Raw genomic sequence first — 26,360 nt, 5'->3', positions numbered from 1 at the left:
TACTTACCAGCGGAAGATAGCGTGAAGACGCTTCCCCGCCCACCGCCGTCGCGTCATGTGACATGCCCACCGCGTCACATGACGCGGCCGGCCGTGTCACGTGACGCGCCGGCCGCGTCATACGACGCGGCGGCGGTAGGCGGGAAAGCGTTTTTTTACGCTATCTTCCGCTGGTTACAGCAGGAGATAGCGTGAACGGACGGCTTCCATTGACTGCAATGGAAGCCGTCAGCGCGTACACCCGCGGCAAATAGAATATGCTGCGGGTGAGGACGGGAGATTTCACGGTGCGAAATTCCGTGGTGGAATTCCGCATCTTGAGCATTGAGCTATTAGGTTCAATAGAACCTAATAGCAGGGGGCAACGCAGCGGATTTTTGCCGCGAATTTACGCGGCGTAAATCCGTTCGTGGGAAGGAGGCCTTAGTACCCAGGAAATGTGACTGCGAAAAGTTCTTCCATTTAGTGTCCAGCTGGTGTCCTTTGTCCTGGTGCTTTGCCAACTGTCCAACTACTAGCCAAAAAATATATTTGCATACATGCAACTGCAAAGATTTGTATATATTTATAATAATTTTGTTCTTAAAAGTGATCTTTTGTATATAACGTAACATGAGGTGTCATGATGTAGACTATGTTGGAGAATCAATCAACAGTTCAGTAACAGTGCCTGAATTTGCATAGGTTTGTTCTGTTGTAGTATCTGGGGAATGGGATAAATCTGAGTTGCTCAGGAATGGTATGTACAGTATATTTCACGTCAAGACTGAACACAGTATGAAGCAGACACGGCATTTGCTAATCTCTGTATCTTGTCACACTGTAGGAATCCTGTCCACCATTGCTTAGTAATGCCCCTTTTGGCAGAAATCACAGATATATTCCTTGGCCAACTTGTATTCACATATTCAAAGTTGATTTTGAAGTTCTGCGTGTTTTGGATCATTGTCTTAGTGTAATAGCCAACCATTTTCAGCTTCAGTTTCTTCATTTACTGTGGGAAATTGGCTGTCAGTGGAATCTATTCTTCCCTCCATCTGCACAACATTCCACTGCTACACAACCCCAAAGCACTTACCAGTTGGCAAGTTGTTCTTTGCTTCTCCCTTTTTTTCTCCAAATGTACCTTTGGAGACTGGAGCCAAAGACTTGAGTCCATAATCAAAAATGCCTCTGGCGTATGTACATGTAGTTATTGTGTGTCATTTGAAAGATTCACTATTTCTTCTGATGATTCTTGCATCCTGACTTTGCTTGTGCAAACAATGCTGCCCAACAGACAGCATAACTTCCATAATAGCCAAATGTCCCGACTAGCTTTTGACCAGATGTGGGACCTTCCTTGAATACCAGACTAAATACCAACTCATTCTATTTGATATTTACCAGATCTTGTATTGACGTCAACAGTTTTCCTTAATTTCCATTTTAAATAACTTGTGGACATTGGAAATTGCATGCAGGAATCATTTATATATTTTTAGAACCTTTTGTTTTGATAAAACAATCTGAGAGTCTTCAAGGGTCACAGAATTTATTGGATTTTGCAATTGTCAATGTTGGATATGGAAAAGTTAATTAAAAGGGAGATAAAGGAATGGAAAACGATGGCTCATTTTTTTCAAAAAGCACCATCACATCATTACTCAAGTTATATCTGGAATTAACTCTATTCATTCTATTGAGTTGCGTTGCGTTACTAAACACACCCTGTAGGCAAATATGGAGCTGTTTTTTGGAAGAAAACAGGCAGATCTTTTTATTCTAGTGCAGCTCATTTAAAGGGGTTTTCCAGTAAAAAAAAAACAAAACATCGGTGACCTATCTTTTGGATAGTTCACCTATAATTTACTTATAGCAGATCAACAGGGGTCCACCACCTGGGACCCCTGCCAATCAGCTGATGAGAAGCTGCTACACTGAACTGAAATTAATGGCAGATACCTGTCATACTAAACAGGGCAAATGGCCCCCCGCAGATCTGCTATTAGTGACCTATCCTGCATGATAGGTCACCAATACTTTTTCTCCTGAAAAACAGCAAATCAGTTCTGTATAGTAGAATAGAAACTTGTTATTTCCTGTTTTTTGCTCCAGGGTTTTGTTTAGCATGAATACTTACATCTCGTTATATTCTTTGGTAACAAAATGGACCAGTAATAAACACTATAGATCATTTTGCCAAACATGAACCATACAGTACATTATAGATTTTATATTACTCTATACTCATTAAAGGGGTAAACGCTTTTTTTTTCAGCCCTGTCCCCCTCACCTGATTGCCTGTAACACTGTGGATGTTTCCTATATATTTTGCAATCACTTTCATGGAGTGCAGCCTCCTGTCTCATGCTTATCAGGGGTATTATTGTATCTTGACGCCACTGGAGGCTAGGGGTGTGACAGCCCTTCAATGGAGGGACGCCCCTGTCACACCCCTAGCTCCCGATTGGCTGCCAGTAACTCTCCTGTGCCCCCTCCTTCATCTGTGTCCCACTTCTCCTTTGCCTCCTCTTGTGCCCCTGTGTAACACTATGGCTGTTCCCCCCTGTCTGCAGTCTGTATCCCTCCTCTTGTGTTTCCGGGTCGGGGGGCAGTCTTCACCCCGCTTAGCTGATTCGGAGTGTCAGCCATGGTTTCCGGCCCCTCCCCCGGCTCAGTTGTGTGGTTCGGCGGGACTCCGTCAGGTGTGTAGTGCTGGATGGGGTGAATGTAACCCCTCAGTTGCGTGCTCCCAGCAGCACCATAGCCTCTGATTGTTGTCCCCGTGTGTTGGCCAGCACTGCAGGGAACTTTTGAGTGACAGCGGACACACGTTTCTGTCAAGCGGGAGCTCGGAGGATGGGGTAGAGGGGGGAGCTGCATGATCGTTGTTTGCTCCATGGTCGCCGGCGCAGCTATGTAGACACCTGGCCGCCCTACTCTGTGCTGCAGTCCCCATTGTAGCCTGTGCTGGAGGGTTAGGCTTAGGAGTGGTTTTAGCAGTTAGGCTTACATTATTTCCTCTAAATGGTGCCATATTATTGGTGTACCATTTAGAGGAACCATTTCAAGGACCTTTGGCAATCTGCCAATCAAGAGGTAGGGGTGTGACAGGGGCATTCCTCCATTGAAGGGCTGTCACACCCCTAGCTTCCAGTGGCGTCAAGATACAATAATACCCCTGATAAGCATGAGACAGGAGGCTGCACTCAGGTGATACATTTTCTTTAGGAAAAAAAATCCACTATACCCTGAAAGATGTCAGTAGTAATGCTGATTTCCATTCTAGCAAGGACCTAATTATAAACTATAAGCAACTAAATAAGTGAGAGAATTATCATGTCAATTACCACACATATACTATGGCAAATAACCTGACTAACGGCCTATCCTGGATGAGTGTGAACCCCAATTGAGTACATAGACTGATAATAATCTCTGAACAATGCTGCACATATGTTAAGACCATAAATATACAGTCAGAAGGCTGAATTATCATCACCTTCATTATAACTGTGTGACAGGCGCCTCTAATCATTAGCAGTAACTATGCTAGGAGTTCATGTGTTCCCCTCTAAAGAGTTTGTGTGGTAGGTTCCATCACAGGAATTGGGTCCATGATGCTGAGATCGCCCTAGTCTCACTGCCTTTTGGAAAGCTGAGGACTTTTGAAGATTCTTCCTCAATGCAGACAGAACATCTCTTCCTGGTAACGGGGCTTAAGTACCCCGCCTCGAGCAAGCAATTGCTCTGATTGGTTCAGGAGCACTGACTCAGCCAATCAGAGCCGGCGCTTGATGAACCAAGCGCAGCCATTCATTGAATGACATAATTGAATGGCTGTGATTAGTTCATCAAGCGCCGGCTTTGATTGGCCGAAGCGGCACTCGTGAACCAATCAGAGCAATTGTTTGATGTAGGCGGGGTATTCAGGCCCTGTTACCAGGAAGAGATGTTCTGTCTGCATTAGGGAAGAATCCTCAAAAGCCCTCCAGCTTTCCAAAAGGCAGTGAGACTAGGGTGATCTCAGCATCATGGACCCAATTAAATTGTAATCATTCAACAGGACCTTGACCACATTTGTGCAAGCTGTGCACCTGGTGAATCAGATTTCACACAGTTAAGACACAGTAAAGTCTGGTGCCCCCACCCTCGATGATGATATTGTGCCACATATATGCAGAAAAGCGGATAAGGCAGCCAATATCAGTCTCCATACCCTACTCCTGCACCCAATGCATGTGGGTTAAGTCTCTCACTGCTATCTCTGTGAAGCAGCAGCAACAAGGAGCCCTGAGATTGGATATGGTGCAGATGATCATCAATAGTTGATCAGCAGTGTTCCACTGTCTGGGACCCCTACCAAAGAAATGTTTGCCAGGTCGCTGTCAAAGTGTACAGAGGCAGAAACAGATACCTCCGTACACTTTTCAGTGACCCAAATTGGTATTGCAAGCACAGTTCCCATTGGCCCTAATCGGAACAGTGCCTGCAATATCAATCCAGACCGCTGCAAAGTGTGTGAAGTTGTCTTCTTCTGGTTCTGTAAACCATGTTAATAGCCCGGCAAACAGCTGATTGGTGGGGGTCCAAGGCAGTGTAACACTGCTGATCAACTACTATCCTGAAGGTTAGGTCATCAATAGTTCAAAGCTGGACAACCCCTTTAATGGACATATGTCTTTAACTGTGCTATATAAGTACATACTGAAACCGTAGTTATACCTAACCTGAATTGTTCTAGCTTGTAGATGGAGGGTTTTAATACTAAATATGTATTCGCAATAGTTAATAAGGCAACCTACTAATACATACTTGGTGGCTCTAAGGTGCATCTTCATTTTACGAACCACTATTGGCATAACTGACCATTTTAACATAAACAATATAATCAAATACATTCGCTCATACTAATACTCAAGTGTTAAAATAAATAGTAGTTAAGTGGAGAAGAAACAACAAGCTGCATTTATACAGCAATGACAGCGTTGGTCTCGATCTGTATGCGTCTCCTCTAAATATTTATGAGAAGTCTATGGCTTAACGTCACCTCCGGCTATTCATATTCCATTAGTACGTGTGTAAAATGACAGAATCCAGAATGAACATTTTGATAAGGAGTTGTTTTTAAATACTAAAATAATAAACACATTCCATTATAGATGTAATGGTAATAAGTACTGGCGGGACTTCAGCATATCCCCAAATACATGAACCTGGACAGAAGGCAGCAAAATGTGGTAAGCTAACCTTGCAATTTTGTGAACTAAGGAACCAGATCTCCTCTTCCTGTAACAGCATGTCTTAGATATTTTCTTTTCAGCTTACACTTTCATCTCTTCTCTGGGAAAAATGTGAAATATTCCAAATTGTTGATGGTCCTAACAAAAAAGAGAGGTGCAGTGTAACCATGTGGAACAATTGGCTCAGTGTTACATACAAGAGAATTAGTTTGATTAAATATACAAGCATGCACAGAAAATATACAAGCTCAAGATGGAAGCTATTTATTTGTACAGGAGGTCAGGACAGAAGAGAGCTGAGGTGGCATCATTTGGACATAGTGGTGAAAATTCTGAAATGGAAAAAAAAGTTTGTAGATTAATTGTGTGATTCAGGACTTTATTTCTGGTAATAGGGAGGTCTTTAGATATTGCAGATGACAGGACTGAGTTAAAGCAAAATGTATAAAGTGATTCTACATGAAGGACTGAAGTCCTAAACTTAGATAAAGGGGATATGTCACTTTGTTATGGAAAAATAATTTTTAGGTAGGTCTTTGTACCTCAAGAGGTTCAAGTTATAATATGCTGCTGGCTAAATTTCCAAGTTTTAATACTTGCTTTCTTGGACATGGCTATGAGATGTAAAGGAAGCTGCAAGCTCTGAGCATAGTGGGCATTTCCTGTGTAGCATGCTGTCTTTCTATCCCTCCCTTCTTTTAATGCTTTAGATTACATACTTGTGGCTTTTGCCTTCTCATACATAAATAATATGCTGTGTGTGCATAGATCTCCAGAAGAGCTTTGTGCACTGAATGTTATAACATACTGTGTGAATAACACTGACCTGCATTGACCACAGATGCCTGCCCAACGTAGGTTTACAAGAGGCCGAAGGAGGGCAGGGACACATAACTGCAGGCTCCGACTACACACAGGGTTTGCTGCCTATAGTCCAGCATGTATGGGGTTTAGCCATCACATTCCCTTCTTATGTAAAAATGTGTGTGTTCCCCTTTAAAATTTATTTTTGACATGTTATGTGCCATGGTGTGCTGTGTCCAACATTTTTTGCACCCATAGCCCTTGTAAAAAAAAGCTTGTGGGCCGATGTACTCAGCAGCACCAGCACACTCTACCAGCATCGCCGAGCACCTGGTTACACTGTTGTGGCACTTAGCAATGCAATAGAGCACTGTTCAAGAGGGGCCATAAGAGGTGGTAAATAGGTGAGTTGGACATCAATAGGACAGTGCGTGCATGAAGTGCCTGCGGACCCTGCGGAGAGTGCATGAGCAAAGCTAAGCACTGCCACTGTAGAGAGTGCCAGTAGGTTGTAGGCAAAGTCAGAGATAGGCTGAGAGGAGACTGTCAGTAGGTGGCATCCAGAGTGCTTGGTGGTGTTGCACAGGTAGGCCTGATTGTTGCTGCTGGGAAAGAGATCAGTGAGTGGTGACAGACAGAAACTGTTGGGAGTTTAGGAGCCATAGTGTAAGGGACGTCAATGTAGGGCAGGCATGGAGCAATAAGGCAGAGACATGGCAAACCTCAGCCTTGTGCAAAAAAATCAAGCTTGCTGTACGCGCTGACTTCGCCAGGGAACATCACAGGAAGAGGGGACCACGAGACTATGAAAAGAGCTTCTCCAGACTCCACATCACCTAACCTTAATTTCTTTTTAAGATACACCAAGTGATAAAGAGTAACCACTCTTTCTTTTTACAAGTGAAGCTTGAAGTCTTAAGGTATCCTTACATGGATTGTAGACCGAATAGTCACCAGAAACAGAAAATTTGGCCAATAGTCATGCCACCGGCAGAGCACTGAGTGACAAATTCCTTATTTGAGGGAGTCGCTTGGTTTATAGCTCATCTAAAAACCAGGCAATTATCAGTCCATGTAAACAGGTAGTCATTCATCTCCACAACACGACCCCTCTTAGGCCGGTGACACACCCTCATACTTTAGCCTGCATTTTGCGTCCATAATACAAAAGTGCATCTTGGCCTGACTGCTGGTCTCCTGACCTGAATTCTGAGCATTATAGTAGTGTATGATGTTTGGAGTTCAGGTCAGAAGACCCGTGGTCAGGCCAGGACACACTTCCTTATTACAGACGCAGCCGGAAATATGCTAGTGGGTTACCAGTTTTAGGCCCCTTTCACACAGATGGGGCAAATTTTGCATGTGGGAGCCCGTAGCAGAATCCGGTTCCAAATATGGGTGGTGGCCGCAAAGAAATGTTTAATTCTGTATTGTGGATGGTCCGGACGGCTCGCCTTCAAACATGCGCAGTACAGCCTTTTTAAAAAAAATCTTTTTTCCCCGCGCCGTCATTACGGGTACCCGTGGTCTATCCGCAATGTCAATTGGGTGACAATCACGGATTTCGCAATCCAAATCAGGTCATGTGAGACCAGCCTTAGTTTCACCCAGAAACTTGACTAGGAAAGGTTCCTGTGTGAACCAAAACTTTTCATTTGATAAAGCACTACTGAAAGTACTACTTGCTTCATTTAATCCTGTTACCTCCTGTTTGTACGAAACTGCCTTGTGGCAATTTACTTATTATAAAGTCAAATGGCAAAAGATTTCTAAAAAAGTGATTGTGGCATCATTATACTTGCTTATAAAATAATGTTATACCTCACTCTGACTACTAGCAATATAGCAAGACTTTTTTTGTGAGTTGTCTATGTTATTTTCTCATAGATTGGTGGCTTCACACATAGACTTTTTTTTTCTTGCAAAAACACTGCTTTTTGGAGTTTTGATGCTGCTGTTTCTTGTCTGAAAAGATGGCGTGTCCAGATGTTAGCTGTAGCAAACTTAATAACAAATTATGAAGCTACTATAGACATTGTGTGGTTTTTTTGTACTAGCATTTTCTCTCAGATTTGGTTTGGTGTTTGGGGCTATGTCATTTTTTGAAAATCGCAGCATGATCTGAGTATGGCATTTTATTCCGGACTTACTTATAGGAAATGAAATGCCAAAAACAGAATTGTGTGATCAAAAAACAATACCAAAAAAGCTTGTAAAAATTCATGAATTTAATGGTGCTTTTTTCAACCCCCTAAAAAAATTCAATAAAAAGACTATGGGTGAAGGAAGCCTTACACATACAGCTGAAATAATGAAAAGGCTGGAAAACATGTTTTTCAGTAGTGCTAAGGGTTAGCCAATCATATGCCTAAAGAAATTCTGATTAGTACAAGCAAACTTTATATTCACTAGCAGATAAGGAACAAGAAGCTACACTAGTTGTAATAGTTTGTGATAAATCTGATAGTCAAGTTACTTTTTATTCTAGGCATTACACTATTAAAGGGGTTGTACATCCATAGAATAGGTGATAAAAGTCTGCTTGGTGGGGATCTCACCACTTAGACTCCTAACAATCTTGATAACGGTGGTGCTATGTCCCTCTCTTCCTCACTTCGAGCTAATTGCACCTCCATTAGTGAGGAGGAGATTAAATAGCACAGTGGTCAGGGATTTGTGGTACCGCTTCATTAATTTTCAACAAGACTGCCGGAGATAGCCTTGCCCTTGTACTCAGCTATTTCTGTCTGCTGCACTGAAATGAACTGAACTGTGCTGTACATAAGTGACCACTACTCTATTCAATCTGCACATCACTGCGGGTGGATGCAGTAACCCCGCACTGATAAGAAGGGGACAAAGGACTCCCATTCTCAGAATCATTGGGGGTTTCAGTGGTGAGACCCCCACTGAGCAGACTGCATAGGTAATAAAAGTTATTTTTGGTACAATCCCTTTAAGTCTTTGTCCAGGACCAGCGAGAATCTTTAAGGGTACATTTACAAAGAGTGGAATTTGTGTTGTTTTTTTGGGAATTCTGCACCAAAAACCAGTTGAAAATCCATACAATTGGTCCACATTTTGACATGGACTTTGATGTGGATGTGCAGCAGACATGACCCCTTCAATTGAAAGGGTGAAATCTGCTGCAGATCAATGTCAAAATCTGCACCATGTAATGCAGATTTTGGTGCAGATGCACACCAAATCTGCAGTGCAAGATATGCTGTCGATTTTTAGCACGGTTTCCGCACCAAAATATAAAGTGTCAACACACCCCAATATTTTTGCTGGTATCAACTGATCTAAATACCACAGTCATCTAGCTTTAAAGCTTGTCCACTTTTACAGGTGATAAGTGTAAATTATTTGATATCTTACAGGTTTGAACAGTATAGAAAATGACTGAGCGATTTGATTGCCATTACTGCAAAGAATCTCTTTTTGGCAAAAAGTACCTTCTGAGAGAGGAAAACCCATATTGTGTAAAATGCTATGAGAATTTGTACTCTAACACCTGTGAAGAATGCAAGAAGCCCATAGGCTGCGATGGCAAGGTATGCTGGAATTTCTGCTTACTAGACTGACTGATGCTGTTACATTTGACATTTTTTAAATTATAGTCACATCTAAGTGACCGATTCTAAAATAACCTAATTTTTCCACAGAATATGCTATTAATGTATAACAGATTAAAGTCACCTATAGAGGTGAATGAAGAGAGCCACGCACATGCACGACCACCTGTCAATTTATTTTCTGCATGGATGCAGTGGTTATTTTACTAGGTTTAGAGGAACTGGTGTCAGAGAAGCCCTATTCTCAAAATAGGTGTGGGTCCTAGTGATGGGACCTCCATTTGTCAAACTTGTATGCATATAGTGTGGCTGCATCCTTTGCTGAATTTATATAGCTATCCTAGTTATAGCTTTGTTTTCCTAGCCACCTTCTGTTACCTACCTATTTGCAGTCTTAATGATAGAAAATAGAAATATATATCAACCAACTTCACCAAAATGAGACCAGTTAATGCAATAGATGGCAAAGAAATTGTTTCGGACAGTGAGTGTGGACCCACAGTGCCAAGCAATCGGTTTGGCTTTGGACTAAACCTAAGGGAGTTATCCTGATGGTTCCCTGGTATTCAACTTTTAACCCCTATACAGGGATCTGGATTTCGTCGCGGGAAACCGAGCAGACCGCTACCTCTTGTAGTAGTCCCGGTTTGGTTGGCAATGAGAGTCAAAGGCATTGGTGCCAGGCACCATAAAACAGGCCGAACTATAAATAGAATTCAGTGTAAACTTAGGGCAGGCAGAGAACAAACGTATCCAGGTAAAAGTCCAGGAATCAGAGCAGACACAAAAGTCAGAGACAGGAGGCCTATGCTGGGTTACTGAGGCAAACACTCACCATCACTCAGGCAAAGGAGGAGGCTCCCTGGCTCAACTAAATAGGAGGGCAATAGCCCATTATCCTGCAGCTGGGCTGAAAGCCCTGGGGAGGATTAACTCCTGCAGTGCTGATGGAAAGTCACCCCTCTGCCAATCTGGGCTGGGTTAAGTTGGGTGACTGCTCATTAGTTTGCACTTATATCTTGCTCATATTGCAATCTGGCCGTCTGCATACTACCAGGGTTTATGGTGATTGAGCCTACCCTGCAGTTTATCAGATGGTACATTTTTGGCTTCTTTTTCTGTTAGTTATATTTATAATATGCAATCAAATGTCATAGTCAAGAAAGCCATAACCAGTCCAGGTATTTGATGTGTTTTATCTCAAGCACACCTGATGCAAGTAATGAAGCTCTTGACTAGTTGTATCACGTGTGCTTGAGACAAAACCTAATTTTCAAATGTGTGCTCTTGTGAGAGATTCTATTCAGAGGATTGGATAATTCTGAGTGCACTAATTATTACAAGTAGCATTTTGTGTTGCATTTGGAGAAACCACTTGTTATATTAGTTGTGTTGAGCTATTTAAATTATAAATATTTAAATATTCTTGTGTGAGGACAGATCCTAGCAGAGGATGTAGTAGATTGTGTGTGGCCAGAGCTCTAATCAACTATCCTGCTTTTAACATCCTGACAGTGGGATAACAAACCTTATAAGTGCTATAACAGCTACTGAGGTGTCTGGTAGTAAAGCAGTGCATACCTGGAGGGGGAGAGCATGTGGAGTTGTTGGGCGGGAGGCTCAAGATGGTGCCGACACACATGGAGAAGAGGAGAGGAGACATAAACTGGAGCACAGCAGGAAGACAGCAGACAGGTTGGCAAAATTTGCAAGGGCTGAAGGGCAGGAACAAAAACTCTGATAGAGGACACAACGGGACAAAGCAGAGCAAAGCAGATATTCATCCCCAACAACAGCAGAAGGAGGAGGGAGAGTGGGGAAGCAGAAACCTGCACATAACAGAGGACAGTGGGTCACAACATGAAAGTGCATCTAGCAGAGCTGACATAGCCAGTGACCTTTCACTGAAGGACATACTGGGAGCAATTAACAAATTCAACTATTCTCCAAACACACTGCAGCACCAAATAGGATCCCTGCAAGAGAACATGTGAATCATAAGACATGTCCTGCAAAGGGTTACTGAGCGCCTGACAGCAGTGAAGGAGAGAGTCAGTGAGGTGGAAGACTGTGTAAAACCTCTGAAAGGATGAGCGCAGAAACTCACAAAATATCACTGCGCTACTGAATAAAGTGGACGATCTTGAAAACAGATCAAGACATAATAATGTCCGCATAGTGGGACTACGAGAAAAGGCAGAAGGTAACAACGCAGTAACCTATCTGGAGGTCTGGCTACGAGAAATATGTGGTGGTGAGTCGCTGACCCCCATGTTTGCACTGGAACGCACACATCGAGTGCCGTCTAGGTCACCCTTACCAGCTGCTCCCCCTAGATCCATTGCTGATGAAGCTACTTCATTTCCAGGATAGAGACAATATACTTCGCAAAGCCCGCGAGCAAGGCAACATAACTTTGCATGGCGCCAGAGTGTCATTCTTCCCTGATTTCTCTATGGAAATACAGAAACGACGCAGCACATTCCTGGACATTAAAAGACGCCTACGCAATTTACAAATGCCCTATGCCATGATGTTCCCTGCCAGACTGTGAGTGGTCGCCCTTGGATCCACGCACTTCTTCGAGCACCCAAAAGATGCAGCAGCCTGAGTTAAGTGAAATGAAGCTAGCATCCGAAATGGGAGAAATTCCCCCGCGGCATGCAGCGCCCAGACAATGGCAGAGAAGGAGATGTTTAAAGCCTGAATCCTCATCCCCAAAATGTTCTTAAGGAACAGAAGAGGCAGTTTGAAAACGTTACCGTTTTACCTCAGGAATTTATGAGCTTTTCAGCTGTGATGTGCCTTTTTATCCATTTATCTTTATATACTATACTGGCTAGCACACAGCTACTCCTCAGCAAAAGGAGAACTGGTGCCCCGGCCTGTGAGGGGTTAACACAGGTACAGAGAAGAATGTTGTTGGCGGGAGGGGGGGATGTTGGTTGTACATGTTTAATGTTTTGTCTGGTTGGTGTGGCTCTGTCCTATCTCTTAAAGGGGTTGTCCCGCGGCAGCAAGTGGGTCTATACACTTCTGTATGGCCATATTAATGCACTTTGTAATGTACATTGTGCATTAATTATGAGCCATACAGAAGTTATCAAAAGTTATTCACTTACCTGCTCCGTTGCTGGCGTCCTCGTCTCCATGGTGCCATCTAATTTTCGCCGTCTAATGGCCAAATTAGACGCGCTTGCGCAGTCCGGGTCTTCTGCTCTTCTCAATGGGGCTCCGTGTAGCTCCGCCCCGTCACGTGCCGATTCCAGCCAATCAGGAGGCTGGAATCGGCAATGAACCGCACAGAAGCCCTGCGGTCCAGCGAGGGAGAAGATGCCGGCGGCCATCTTCACCGGGTAAGTAAGAAGTCACCGGAGCGCGGGGATTCTGGTAAGCGCTGTCCGGTGTTCTTTTTTAACGCCTGCATCGGGGTTGTCTCGCGCCGAACGGGGGGGGGGGGGTTGAAAAAAAAAAAAAACCCGTTTCGGCGCGGGACAACCCCTTTAAGTGTCATAGATGCAAGCTGCAGAATATCTGTTAGTAGGGAAAAGATGTGTGAAGCAGAAAATAATGTGCTGCTGAGCCTATCATCCTTTCCAGATATACCAAGGAAAGGGTTTGGCTGATGGGTTCACAGTAATATCATGGAATGTGCGGGGCATGGGAGAGACAGTTAAGCACTTGGTGGTAATTCAGACAGTCCAGAAACACAGCCCTCTAATATTATGTTTACAGGAGACCCACCTCTCCAAAAAAGCGGCCAATGCACTGCGGGTAAGCGGGGCAGGACACTGCTTTCACTCTGTATATACAAGTTACTCAAGGGGGGTCAGCATGCTGATCCACCGCTCAATCCCCTTTCAATGTTATTCCTACAAGGTAGATGCAGAGGGGAGATACATATACTTACATTGTAAAGTTTATGGCTTTGTGTGTGTAATGGTGGCATGGTACATCTCTCCTCCATATAATGAGGCAGTTATGCGGCAGATATTAGACTTTGTGAGCACAACGTCGGAGGCCCCAATTCTCCTGGTAGGTGATTTTAACTACGTTATTGAGCCAAAGACAGACAGATTGATGAGGAAGGGGCAATCAGAGGTGGGGGGAGGTCTTACCCCACTGGAGCGACTACTACAGGAAACGTCTCTCTTGGATATATAGCGAGTGAAGCAGCCAGAGACAAAGGGCTACTCCTGTTATTCGAGAGCACATGGCTCCCTGTCAATGATAGATCTAGCGGTTGGTAATGACTTGTTATATGCTAATGTAATAGCAGTTGAATATCTGCCTAGAATGAATCAGATCATTCGCCAGTGAAGCTAGTTATCTGTCATACCAGAGATAGTGGCCCCAAAAGAACACACTGGAAACTTAATGGATATTGGATAGGAATTATAGGTGACCGAGGTGTGAAGGAGGCCCTAGAGGAATACTTTGAGAGAAACTGCGGTACATCCACTATATTTATGCACTGGGATGCTATGAAGGCCTACTTGCGGGGTGAATATTTTCAAAAAATAGTAGAAGCTAAACGCCAACGAAGTGAGGCAGGCTGGTATTTACAGGAGCGAGTAAAGGATGCGGAAAGATTATATGTGGAGAATAACTTGGTAGAAAATATTGAAAAATGGCAGGAAGCACAGGAAACGCTTAACTCCTATACCCTTGAATTAACGGCCCACAAGTTAGGTTTTAACAGACAGACTTATTTTGAAGAAGGAGAGAAGACGGGTCACATGCTGGCTTTCATGGCCCAGGCACAGAGAGGATCAACGTTAATAACCGGGATAAAAGACAGTGGAGACGCACTTAAAACGGACACCCCTTCAATTGTGCAAATAATACGATCGTTCTACTGCTCCCTGTACTCCTCAAAGATCCAAACCTCCAGAAAGCAAATTGCAAACTATCTATCGGGAATATCTCTTCCCAGGCTTCTGGGGGATCTTAAAGATTTCCTGAATGCATTAATGACATTGGAGGAGTTGCAGGAAGCGGTGACCTCACTGCAGTACAATAAGGCACCAGGAGATGATGGGTTACCCGTAGAGGTGCATAAAAAGTACGCTGGCATTCTCCTCCCGCACCTCCCTGAGGTGTTTAGAGAGACGGAAGTGCAAAACGAACTCCCCCCTCCATGAAGGAAGCTGTAATAACCATCATCCCGAAGCCAGGCAAGGAACTATTACTTGTGGACTCCTATAGGCCCATATCATTGCTGAATGTAGATGTAAAAATCTTTGCGAAAGTCCTAGCTAACAGACTATCCCAGGTTCTATCAACCTTGATACATTCAGATCAGAGTGGATTCATCCCATCACGCTCCACGGCTGTCAACATCCGTAGGCTGTTTCTTAATTTACAACTACCAGCAGACAATGAAGGGCAGAGGATTATATGCTCGCTAGATGCAGCCAAGGCTTTTGACAGCGTGGAATGGCCCTTCACATGGGAGTTGTTGGGGAGGATGGCATTCGGGGACACCTTTATAAAATGGGTGCAAATCCTGTACAAAGATGTCAGAGCCTGCGTGACTGTGAATGGAGGTAATACAGATACCTTTTCCTTGCATAGAGGCACGAGGCAGGGGTGTCCTTTATCCCCTCTGTTGTTTAAAATAGTGGTGGAACCATTAGCGAGTGTCATAAGAAAGCATACAGAAATAATAGAATTTAGAAGAAGAGGTTTCGAAGAGAAAATAGCATTGCATGCAGATGACATTTTACTGTTTCTAGGTGATGCTGAGTCCTCCCTGGATAATGCAATAACGACGGTAGAAGAGTTTGGCAAATACTCCGGTGTAAAAATTAATTGGGACAAGTCGACAATACTACTGTTACGGTATACTACCCTTGATACGCCAGCCCGGGTGCCCTAGATCTCACCCACAACCCCTGTCCCTGCCTATTTGCTTCCACTCCTGGCTAACCCCAGGTGGGCAACTGGGCGGCGATCCCTACACTCACTAGGGACCGAAAAGGGACGTTCGCATACCTGGATGGAAAGGGTAGAATACTGACAGAAAAGGCAGATGTAAATAACTAACACGACTAATACTAAGCAGAACTGAGGCAGATGGAAAGACCTGGCAGGTAATAGCAAAGTATAGCAGACAAGATAACAGAGGCAGGAGACCAACCGAGGCAGACTAGCTAGCACACTGAGGGAAACCAATAACTGGCAGTGATTGCCAGTCTCTGCCCGACCTTTAAACAAAAGCCTCCGCCCAGGGGCGGAGAGAGGGAGACAGCCAACTCCCAACAGAACATAACAAGAGGGAGCTCGTGCACGGCAGCTGCACTCACAGGTGTGAGCGCCACCAGCACTACGCTGCACACCGCCGCCCTGAGAGGACCAGCAACCGCCACACGGCAACAACTACCAGTGAATAAGCCAGAGCTGACAATTGACAAGGAAGGGGCCCCCTCCTTTGCACCCCGGTCTTCAAAAACGTAGGTATTAATATCTCAACATAGGAGACTATGTTAAACTTAATTTAGACCCTTTGCTCCTTAAATTTAAGCAAAAAATTGAGGTATGGAACAAACTCCCACTGTCGGTAGGAGGATGAGTAAACTTGATAAAAATGATATGGATGCCGCAGTTAGTACACGTGCTGCATAATCCGCCATGTTGGATTGTGCAGCGGTTCTTTTACAGGGCCCAAAAATTGTTCAGAGAGCTGATATGGTGCAAAAAGGGAGCACATATCAAGCTAGAAACACTCTGCAGACCTAAAGAAGAGGGAGGGTTAGCACTGCCCAATCCATTTTTGTACTTTTTGGCCTCCCAGAGGCAGCATCTCGGAGGGTGGGAGCTGGAGGAGGTAGAGGGCCTGAATCACAGACTGCTGACAGCATATTTTGAGAAACTAAAGTTATTTGAGGCCTTAGAGGCAAGAAAATTTGCAGTAGGTACTAAGAGACTTCCAACAATACTCATGATACACAAGGTGTGGTGGAAGGTAAAAGGGCTCCAGGAAATAGAGGGCTGTACTCAATATACTCCTATTTGGGATAATCCTGGGCTGACAAGTGACTTTGAACAATGGATAGATAAGGGTATTAGCCGCATGCCCCAAATCATAGATGAGACCATGATTAAAACATTTGCGCAATTGAGGGCGGAATGCAATCTACCACACTCACAATTCTTAAGGGACTTACAGCTTAGGCACGCTTACCAAGCTGAATGTGGTACCAGGGAGATTAAAATCACCAATTTTTCAGTGGCGGACATAATAGGTGGATCCTCCACTGCAAAAGGAAAGATCTCACAGATGTACTACCACCTACAGAGTAGCTTGATGAGACACATCTGACATCACTTAAAAATTAATGGGAGGCTTTGCCTTGCCCGAACGTGGGAATTCCGGTTCTATTGCAGGAGTTTTGCAGGTTTAGCGCAGTGAGCAACTTCAAAATCAAAATGCAGAAAACGGAAATATTGAATGCCTCCCTTCCGCGGCCCAAGATGCTGTCTCTGCAGGGACAGTTTCCATTCAAATGGCAAGTCAACTCCATTAAGTACTTAGGGGTCCAGCTACCGGCAGATCCCTCCGACATGTTCAAACTAAACTTTAAACCCTTTTTAGCTAATCTAGAAAGAGACCTAAATAACAGGAACCCACTTTTCCTGTCCTGTGGGGGGGGGGGGGGGGTAGAATTAATTCGGTTAGGATGGACTCCCTCCCAAGGTTTTTATATGTATTCCAGGCTTTCCCCAAGCTATGCAGGCCCTTTCTGATGCATATCCGCTCCCTAATCACAAAATTTGTCTGGCGCGGCCGTAGACCCAGAGTAAAGTATAGCTTGCTTACTAGAACCAACGAGAGGGGAGGCCTGGGCCTCCCGGACTTCTCCCTATATTACAAGGCTAACATAGCTAACATACCTTACTGCGTGCTGAACCTCCACAAATAACGGGAGTCTAAGCTGTGGGTCGAAATCGAGCACGACCTGGAGCCCAGGTTGACCCATGGCATGTTTTGGATCCCGGGTGGCCTGCTCAGAGGCTCCCCTAGGCTATCACCCCTGCTGGGCCAACTGATGGAGGCTTGGTCGGGCCTTATGAGAGGGTTTCCATTGGTCTCGATCCCTGGCCCACTCACCCCATTGCTGGCAAACCCCCAATTCAAAGCTTTCGAGCAGCGAAAATCCCTGTTGATTGTCCCCACAAACTCTGTGCCGTGCCTGAGGGATGTGATGGGGCACTCGGGGTTGAGGACCCTGATGGAGCTCTTTGTAAAGGGGCATGTCCCGTCAGGGGCTTGGATGGAATACGTTCAGCTAAGGGGCTCGTTGGACTCCCTGACTCCTGGACCGAATCTAACAAGAGTTCTCACCACCTTTGAAGAGATCAGCATGTCTACTGACTCTCCCAGACATTTGATTTCATTACTCTATAGGATGATGCTTGAGTGGGAGATGGGGGACACCTTGCCGGGTTATGTGAGAGCCTGGGAGGAGGAACTGGGCAAATGTTTCTCGCCGGTGGTTTGGGAGAAGGCCTTTGCTTTGACACATAAAGGTACAATCTTTTCCAGACTCCAGGAATTAAACTTCAAGATTGTGTCTCGCTGGTACAGAACCCCAGAGCGACTGCACAAAATGTCCCCTCAGGCCCCCCTGCGTGTTGGAGATGCCTGGACATAAGGGGAAATATGTCACACATCTGGTGGGAATGTCCGCCTATAGCCGCTTTGTGGGAAGATGTGTCAGGGTTACACAACAGCCTATGTGGAAGGGAAGCGTGACTCACATTTAAGATAGCGGTGTTATCTATGTTTCTGGGATTTATCTCAACGACCAAGAAAGGCTTACTTCGCTTTTTTTGTCCAGGCAGTCAGACAAGTTATCCCAAGGTTCTGGTGATCCACTGCCCACCCTTCAAGGAGACACTGGGTGGAGGCAGTTAATGAGCTGGCAAGGTACGAGGAGATGAGGGCGGACGAGGACATGTCCACTGAAAGGTTCTACGCGATTTGGCGACCCTGGCTGGAATTTAGGTCATCCCCCAGGGCTGCGGAGTGGGTAGCCCGCGGGCAGGTCTTATCATAGGCGGGCCGCCCGCCCTCTCCTGCTCAGGAAAGGGAGAAACATGGGGTCATCGCACCAGTAAATGTTTTGGTACCAATCTCTGGCCTGGCCGGCTCATCCCTTGAAATCTTCAACCTATGAGAACGCAAGTACATCCATGGAGGTATACTGATGACTCATCCCTCACCCCTACCTAGCCCCTTTCCTTCTTACCCCCCCTTTTTTGCTTCCTACAACCTTTACCCCTTTTGTCTCTTTCTCTCTTCCTTTCGTTATGTTCTTATTATTTTACATCAGTTCTCGTATGATTTCAATTCTGCTTTATGGTTAGATAGTTAGGTTTATTTCAGTAAAATTCTAGGACAGCGGAAATTTGGATGCAGGGCGCCCGAGAGCGCCTAACATAGGAGACTCTCCGCACTGATATGAATGTACTGATGCCTGCTGTAACATAGAATATGATACATATATGCTGTATTTTCTGTCCTAATAAAAACTTTTTGAACAAAAAATAAATGGGAGGCTGACAAAGGACCCATTGAGGATTCGCAATGGGAGGAAATAGTACAAATGACCCCGAAGCTTTCACTAAGCAAAACCCATAGGCTCTCCCAAATCTATATGATACATAAAGTGTACCATACCCCTGTCTTCCTATATGATATAGGGGCTAGAGATAATCCACTGTGTACTAGGTGCAAGATACAACCTACAGGTCTCATTCACATGATGTGGAGAGGTCCTAAACTAAGCAGATATTGGGAAGAGGTGTGCGACCAAATAGAAAAAGTGTATGGAGTGCAATTGAAATGATCCCCGATAGTATGTGTACTAGGATATGTGGAAGATCTGCGGTGGACGGGCAGGAACGGCTGACATTGGCCAGACTATTGTACATAGCCAGGAAACTTATAGCGCAACATTGGCTAGATGAGAATCCTCCCACACTGAGGGAATTTCAGAAAAAAGTAAACCAGATACTGCCATGGGAAAAAGGTATATATTTCAAGCGCAAAGCTAGTAAGAAATACTATGAAATATGGCTTAAAAGTGGCTTCATGCATTTGGCCTGACAGTCTTATATCTCTGCCATGCAAGATAGAGGGGAGTTGGTTTGCTGACGGCCGTCCTGCTAGTCGACCGAAAATACAAAAAGGAATATCTGTGTGCAATATATGGTTCAATAGCAAGGAGTAGAAGGGGTAGAAGGTACGATGTCTAAATGGGGGATGCAGAAGGGAAGTCATAGAGGCTACGGACTGCTACAGAGATATAAATGAGAAGCTGTTACAAATGAACACTGACTGAGAACTGCAGCAACAGAAATGGAATCCGAAAGGACATTCTTTGCGGGGGACAGAGCCATACTTTGCTAGGTTGACTCTTTGTATGTTATGTAAATGTATGTTTTGTGATGGTGGAAAAGAACAGAAAATGGAGATAAAGTTCAATAAAAAGATTTAATTTAAAAAAAATTCTTCTCGTGTGATTGCCTTTTTGCAAATGGTTGAAAGTTTTCAAAATTGGCAGATAAACTTAACTGTATAATACAGGGAAAACCCTTAATTCTGTGTTATCATGCTCATTAATATTCACCTCTCCCTCCCATACTGAGATGTGAGAAGCTTGTGATTATTTGCTATACCCTTCCCTAGTAGGAATTGGAAAGTAATACTTTGCAACTCTCTGGCTTGTTGGTAGATGGTGTGGTACCTGTGCAGATGGTGTAAGTGTTAGCAGTGTTATGCACCCCTCTTCATTGGTTACATAACAGTTACAGGGCAACCCTATGATATTATATAACTATATGACAACTTTTGTTCCCAAGAACAAAATTGTTGCTGAATGTCATACTACCTGCCTTACACAACATGGAAAAGTATTGAGAAGCATAATGTTCTGCGCAATATATTTAAAGGGATTGTCTCGCGCCAAAACGTTTTTTTTTTTTTCAATAGGCCCCCCGTTCGGCGCGAGACAAACCCAAAGGATGGGTTAAAAAAAAAATCTGTATTACTTACCCGAATCCCCGCTCTGCGACGACTTCTTTCTTCCTTCTCCAAGATGGCCGCCGGGATCTTCACCCACGATGCACCGCGGGTCTTCTCCCATGGTGCACCGTGGGCTCTGTGCAGTCCATTGCCGATTCCAGCCTCCTGATTGGCTGGAATCGGCACACGTGACGGGGCGGAGCTACGATGACGACGCGGGACCAGCTCTCCAGCACGAGCGGCCCCATTCACCAGGCAGAAGACCGGACTGCGCAAGCGCGTCTAAAAACGCCAGAAGACAGCGAATTTAGACGGATCCATGGCGACGGGGACGCTAGCAACGGAGCAGGTAAGTGAATAACTTCTGTATGGCTCATAATTAATGCACGATGTATATTACAAAATGCATTAATATGGTCATACAGAAGTGTACAACCCCTTTAATGCTATATGTAGTAATGTACCTGCTTTTAGTGCAGGATTAGTATTTTTCCCCTTATGTGTATCCACACGTTAAATGTGCTCATATCTTCTAAGCCTGTTTGTTTAAACACGTGGAAAGAAAGAACATTGTGCTCTCTTTTCTTTGACATGACCCAGTCATCGCAGCATCAGGCAGCCAGAAGAAATCCATAAAATTGTGTCCGTTTTTTTCCTCTGAAATCACAGTTGTAATTAATAAAGTAGCAGCTTTCTGTTCTAACTTTACTTCCATTACCTCTTTTACTTTAAACCCTATTCATGGGATCATTGAAGGATATTTTATAATATCCAAATTGTTTAAAAAAAGCAAGAAAATAGTGAACAGCTCTTATTTCTCCATCTCCCTGTGAAAACAAGCAGATTATTCTCTGGAGTTGTGTCCCATTTTCTTCTGCAGGGGACATGAGGAATTTCAAAAGTTGGAAGGAAATCAGGACATTGGACTCAGAAAAATATTTAGGAATTAATCAGCCCGAACTCTTAAAGTCATATTTATGATTTGCTATTAAATATCATTCCCCAAGAACTGTTTAAGGAGGGAAATAAATCCTCATTGGCAGACAAAACTTCTAATAAGTCTGTAAAGTGAAAATCTAGAGAAGCTGTACAAAAAAAAAAAAAATAGAAGTCTGGTAGGAGTTCATCTTTTCATTCAATCAAAGAGGGTTTATGTGTATCTTTAAAGAGTATTATAGGGAAACTTCGCAATCTGAGTAGATTAAACCACATACACCTACAGAACTTAAAGTAGAGCTCCTTCCGATAAATTTTTTTGTTATGGTTTATGAAGCCAGCATACCTTGAGAAACAGAGTTTTAAAATGTCATGCGCTGAATGCTAATAAAAGCTGAATAGTCCGATGGGCTTGCTGGACTATCTCTGCCTTCCTCAGTTTGTTCCATAACACAGCCCTCTCTGACTTGGATGACGTCTTCTACGTCATCCACAGGATGATCCAAGACTTGGTTCATCCTGTGGATGACTTAGGAGACTTCATTCATGTCAGTAAGCCAAGGAGGGGCCAGGTTATGGAGTGAAGTGTGGGCTGCAGAGATGGCCTGGCCTGCCCACTGGACCGTCTGTCATGATTAGCATGCAGCACGGAAAGTTTTAAAAGTTTATTTCATAAGGTATGCTGGCTTCATGAACTATACCAAAAAAAAATTGGAAAGAGCTCTACTTTAGTGTTTTGTAGATGTAAAGCTACTTTCTGATGTAAAAATATGCTGTATTTCTACATCAGAAATCCAAAAATATTAAAAACTCTATTAAATATTTCTTAAGAACTATTTAATAAAGCTAGTTTTTAATATTTTCTCTTTTTCAGTGACTAGGTTTGACAAATTAAAAGAAATATACTGCCTCTGTGAATTTTAGAAATCCAAACCAAAATCGGCAATGAAATTCGCACTTTATTTTGTTGTGGATTTAGCCAAGGGATTTCACGTTTTACACTGAAATTAATTAAATTCATTGTGAATTGCAACCTCACTTGAATCTACAATAGATTTCCATTTCTAGTGAACAAGTTTATTAAAACCCAATTCACTAACATTGTAGTGTACACAGTTGCAGAATTTTGGTGCAATTCTGCAACTAATGTGGGATATGTGAAAAGGCCTCAATGGTTTAATCTGCTCACAACTGTTGTCAGGTTAGCTTTAAAAGGAATCAGTCAACTTGAACATTCTGTCCATTCTGGAAGGCAGAATGATATACAGCAGGAGGAGCTGAGCAGATTGATATATAGTTTTATGGGGAAAGATTCAGTATAACTTGTATTTTATTCATTTATATCTCTGCTCATTCTGACCTGAAGAGTTCAATGGGCGGAGCTATCAGTGATTGACAGTTACCTGACAGTTACCTGTATGCACAATGCAAGAAAATTCCAGCACACACGTCTTTCTGCCTAAATAAAAATGAAATAAATAAAAATATACAGCTCTTGGTCCTGGGCTTCAATCCTGGCCGATAGTAAATATATGCCGTTGGATTAAAGCTCCTGCTCCTGCAATCAAGCAGGAACAGGACTGATTTTCCACTGTGAGACACAGCCGAGGACCCAAAGACAGAAGGGGTTTTTAACTGCTTCTGCCTTCTCCTTTACAAGCTCAATGAGTGCTATGCAGAGAATGCAGGAAGTGGCAATGTCGCTTCATGCATGAGACTCGGCAGTCATTTCCCGGTCTTAGCAGACCCCTGACCAGCTATTACAGTGACTACTGTCACACTAGGGGGATGTTTTGCCCTGTTACTGCGGCTTCAATGGATGCTACAGTTACAATGAAAAAGTGTGAACTAAAAAAAACAATACAGTAAATATGTGCCGTATAGCTCTTTTATGATGTCATGGGGGACATAGATGTTAAAAAGGTACAAAAATATGTTTAAAAAGTTACAGAATAAAATAAAAATATATTTAAAAAGAGAAAATGACCCACCACCGATGACAATCTAAACTGACGCCATATCCACCCTACTATCTGCGATTATACAAATTGTATATTAAAAGATAACATAACAAAATGGTAAATCCATTTCTCTACTTAATTTTAAAGTAAATATAATAATTTTAAAAATAAAGAACTATAAATTTAAAAAATTCTGACTTTTTGTACACATTATGCCTTATAAAAGTAAAAAAAAGTCTGTGAAAAAAGGTACAAAAATAGCCCTATATGTGACAAAAAAAAGCTGCATAAATAATCAGTCCAGGAGAAAAATATAAGGCCATAAAACCACCACATGGATAAAATCACTAAACAATGTCTGGTCCTTTAAGACCAAAACACTCTGGCCTTTAAACGGTTAAAGTTAAGGAAAATCTAGCAGGATGCATAGCACAGCATTCAGGTGATGCATATGAGCTGTCATACACATTTACCTATCTCTCTTTTCCCTTTGTACTATTCCACAGAAGGCATGACTGTGGTACTAACGGTAGAAATAAGGACACATGCAAACTGTAGAGCTACACATTAGCTGTGTGATGCTGTAAGTCTGCAAAAGATGTGGTATATATTGGAGAATGCATGTGGACTCTAACTGACCATGCCATCATTTTTTTTTAATGTTGGAAATGTCTGAGATCTAACAAAAAAAATCTCCAGTAGAGGTACGATAGATGCATCATTGCACCTCTGTAGCAGTCATATCACATCTCCATAAAACAGAACTGACAAGCATGGAGTGTTTATTGAGAGAACAGAACAGGAAGTATCTGAGTATATTTGTATGCAGCTAGGTGAAAGGTTGAATAAATTAGCTCCATAACTCAGATTGCAGCATAAAGTGCAGTTTTGGAGCACAAATTGTGAAGTATTGCACTGAACAAGCATAAAATTTAAGACAGTGCATAAAATTTGGGTAGATGTGCACTGCCCCATCATACCATGTATTCAACATAAAAAGGTTGCCATATTTGTGTAGAGCATTAGAGTACTTTCATGTGTTGTAAAAAAATCCACTATAAACAAATCTACACCAAAATCCTCATGACTTAGGGCTTATTCATAGGAGCTTATATCGGCTGCCGTTTTCACTACCATCTGAGCTATCTTCCCCCTTCCCTCCTCTTCGCCGACTCTCTGCCTTCCTCCTTTCCTCTGGCTGTTTGCAATGGGAGACGGTGGGGCAGGGGTAGAGCTGAGCTCCCAGTCCCTTGTCCACAGCCAGCAATGGGAGGGTCGGAGTTCGTGAAAATGGCAGCCGATATACGCTCCTGTAAATAAGCCCTTAGGGTGGTTTCACAATTGCGTCTGTCCCTCAGTCTTTCTTTTCTTTTTTTAAAAATAAAAAAACTTAAGCAAACTGGTCCAATACATTTTTTTACACTTAGTTTGGGTTTAGTTTGACTCTGTTCCATTCACTTTCAGTTTTTTTAAAGGAAAAAAAGTGCAGCTTGCAGTGTTTTTGTTCCTGTAAAAAAAGGAAAGGAAAGTGAACACAACACACCTATTTTGTTTTTTGCATTAAAGTCCGTGACAGAGGAAAGCAAACTGTAGGGTTTATCAGTACACTGCAAAGCAAAACAATAGGTGATCTCAGAGGGAGAGGGAAGGGAAGGGAAAAGAAGAGAAGTCCAGGGAAGAGGAGGGGTGGGAGAAGTCCAGCCACCACCCACCAGCCAGGAGTGTGTATTGTGTGCATTGTCCTGGCTTGGAGGAAGAACTCTGGCAGACCTCCCAGAGTGAAACTTGTGGAATGTGCAATGACCTGCATATCCAATCAGCTACTCTACCCAAAAAAAGTTATTTGCACACATGCATCAGTTCTGCTTCAGTTTGTAATTAGTCCACATTCAGTTAAAAACTGATAAGTTTTAAAAGGACTCCAAATACAGATGTGAAACCATCTTTAATGGCTTAAGCAGACGAACGTGTTTGTGCACGTTTTTGCTCACGTGTAACTCACACCCACAAAACGTGATGGATTAAACCCACTGATTTCAATGGGTCCATTCTCATAAGGTCCTACCCTATCTTTCTGCGTTTTACGCAGAAAGCGACCATAGAAGTCTATGTCAGGTTAAATAAAGCAAGGGGAAGGTTGTGACACTGCAGACAACGCAGGGAAAAAAAGACAGTTAGCCTCTATTTGGCTTTAAATAGCCATTCTATTCCATGAAAGGGAGTAACACATGCGTGCAAAAAATACAGTACTACGTGCTGACATGCGCATATCAGCCTGATAACACTGGCCTACAAAAAAAATATTTTGGAATGTTTCCTTAACTTCATGAGTCAAATCTTACTAATTTTGGGGTGAGAAAAATATGACAAAGTGCCTTTATTAGCTTTAGTTTCTGTGATATACAAAAGGTGGAAGTATATTATTTTAACAGATTAAGAGATAATGACACATTTTAATTACATATGCCAACAACATTAAAAGTGCATTTTAAATGTATTTTTATGACAGTTAGGGTGGACACCCACTGGCGATTTTTTCTCCACAGCGATGCGAGACTAAAGTTAAAATCTTGCATCGCAGTGCGAGAAAAAAATCGGCATGACGCCGGGATATCAGCATCACGTCGACATATCGCCAGTCTTTACAATGGGGCCAGCGGCAGCAGCGCTAGCCCCATTTAAAAGAGAATGCCGGAGACTTCTGCCACAGCTGTGACAGCTGTGGCAGGAGTATCCTTCATCTATTCCATTGCTTTCAATGGGATCGGCACTGCTGCCGATCCCATTGAAAGCAATGGTTTCAGCCAAGCCCCGCACACTTATT

At 43.3% G+C, this 26,360-nt stretch overlaps 1 protein-coding gene across 4 annotated transcripts in view; it reads left to right on the top strand.

The window, feature by feature from the left end:
- The window catches only part of FHL2 (four and a half LIM domains 2), an 81,567-nt gene that overhangs the window by 30,453 nt on the left and 24,754 nt on the right, over nt 1–26,360 (top strand). For 2 of the 4 annotated variants that reach the window (XM_066577861.1, XM_066577872.1), the window contains exon 2: nt 9,413–9,586. The exons of 1 other annotated variant lie outside the window; for it this stretch is intronic. In XM_066577861.1, the coding sequence (XP_066433958.1) occupies nt 9,431–9,586 (156 nt within the window). In that variant the 5' untranslated portion in view covers nt 9,413–9,430. Of the gene's footprint in view, nt 1–5,144; nt 5,223–9,412; nt 9,587–26,360 lie in introns of all 4 variants that reach the window. One more of the 4 variants, XM_066577865.1, reaches the window with a different exon arrangement.

The sequence above is a fragment of the Eleutherodactylus coqui genome, chromosome 1, assembly GCF_035609145.1.
Source record: "Eleutherodactylus coqui strain aEleCoq1 chromosome 1, aEleCoq1.hap1, whole genome shotgun sequence".
NCBI lineage: Eukaryota > Metazoa > Chordata > Amphibia > Anura > Eleutherodactylidae > Eleutherodactylus > Eleutherodactylus coqui.
The sequence above is the reverse complement of the archived record's forward strand: the minus strand, read 5'-3'. Positions and strand labels throughout refer to the sequence as shown.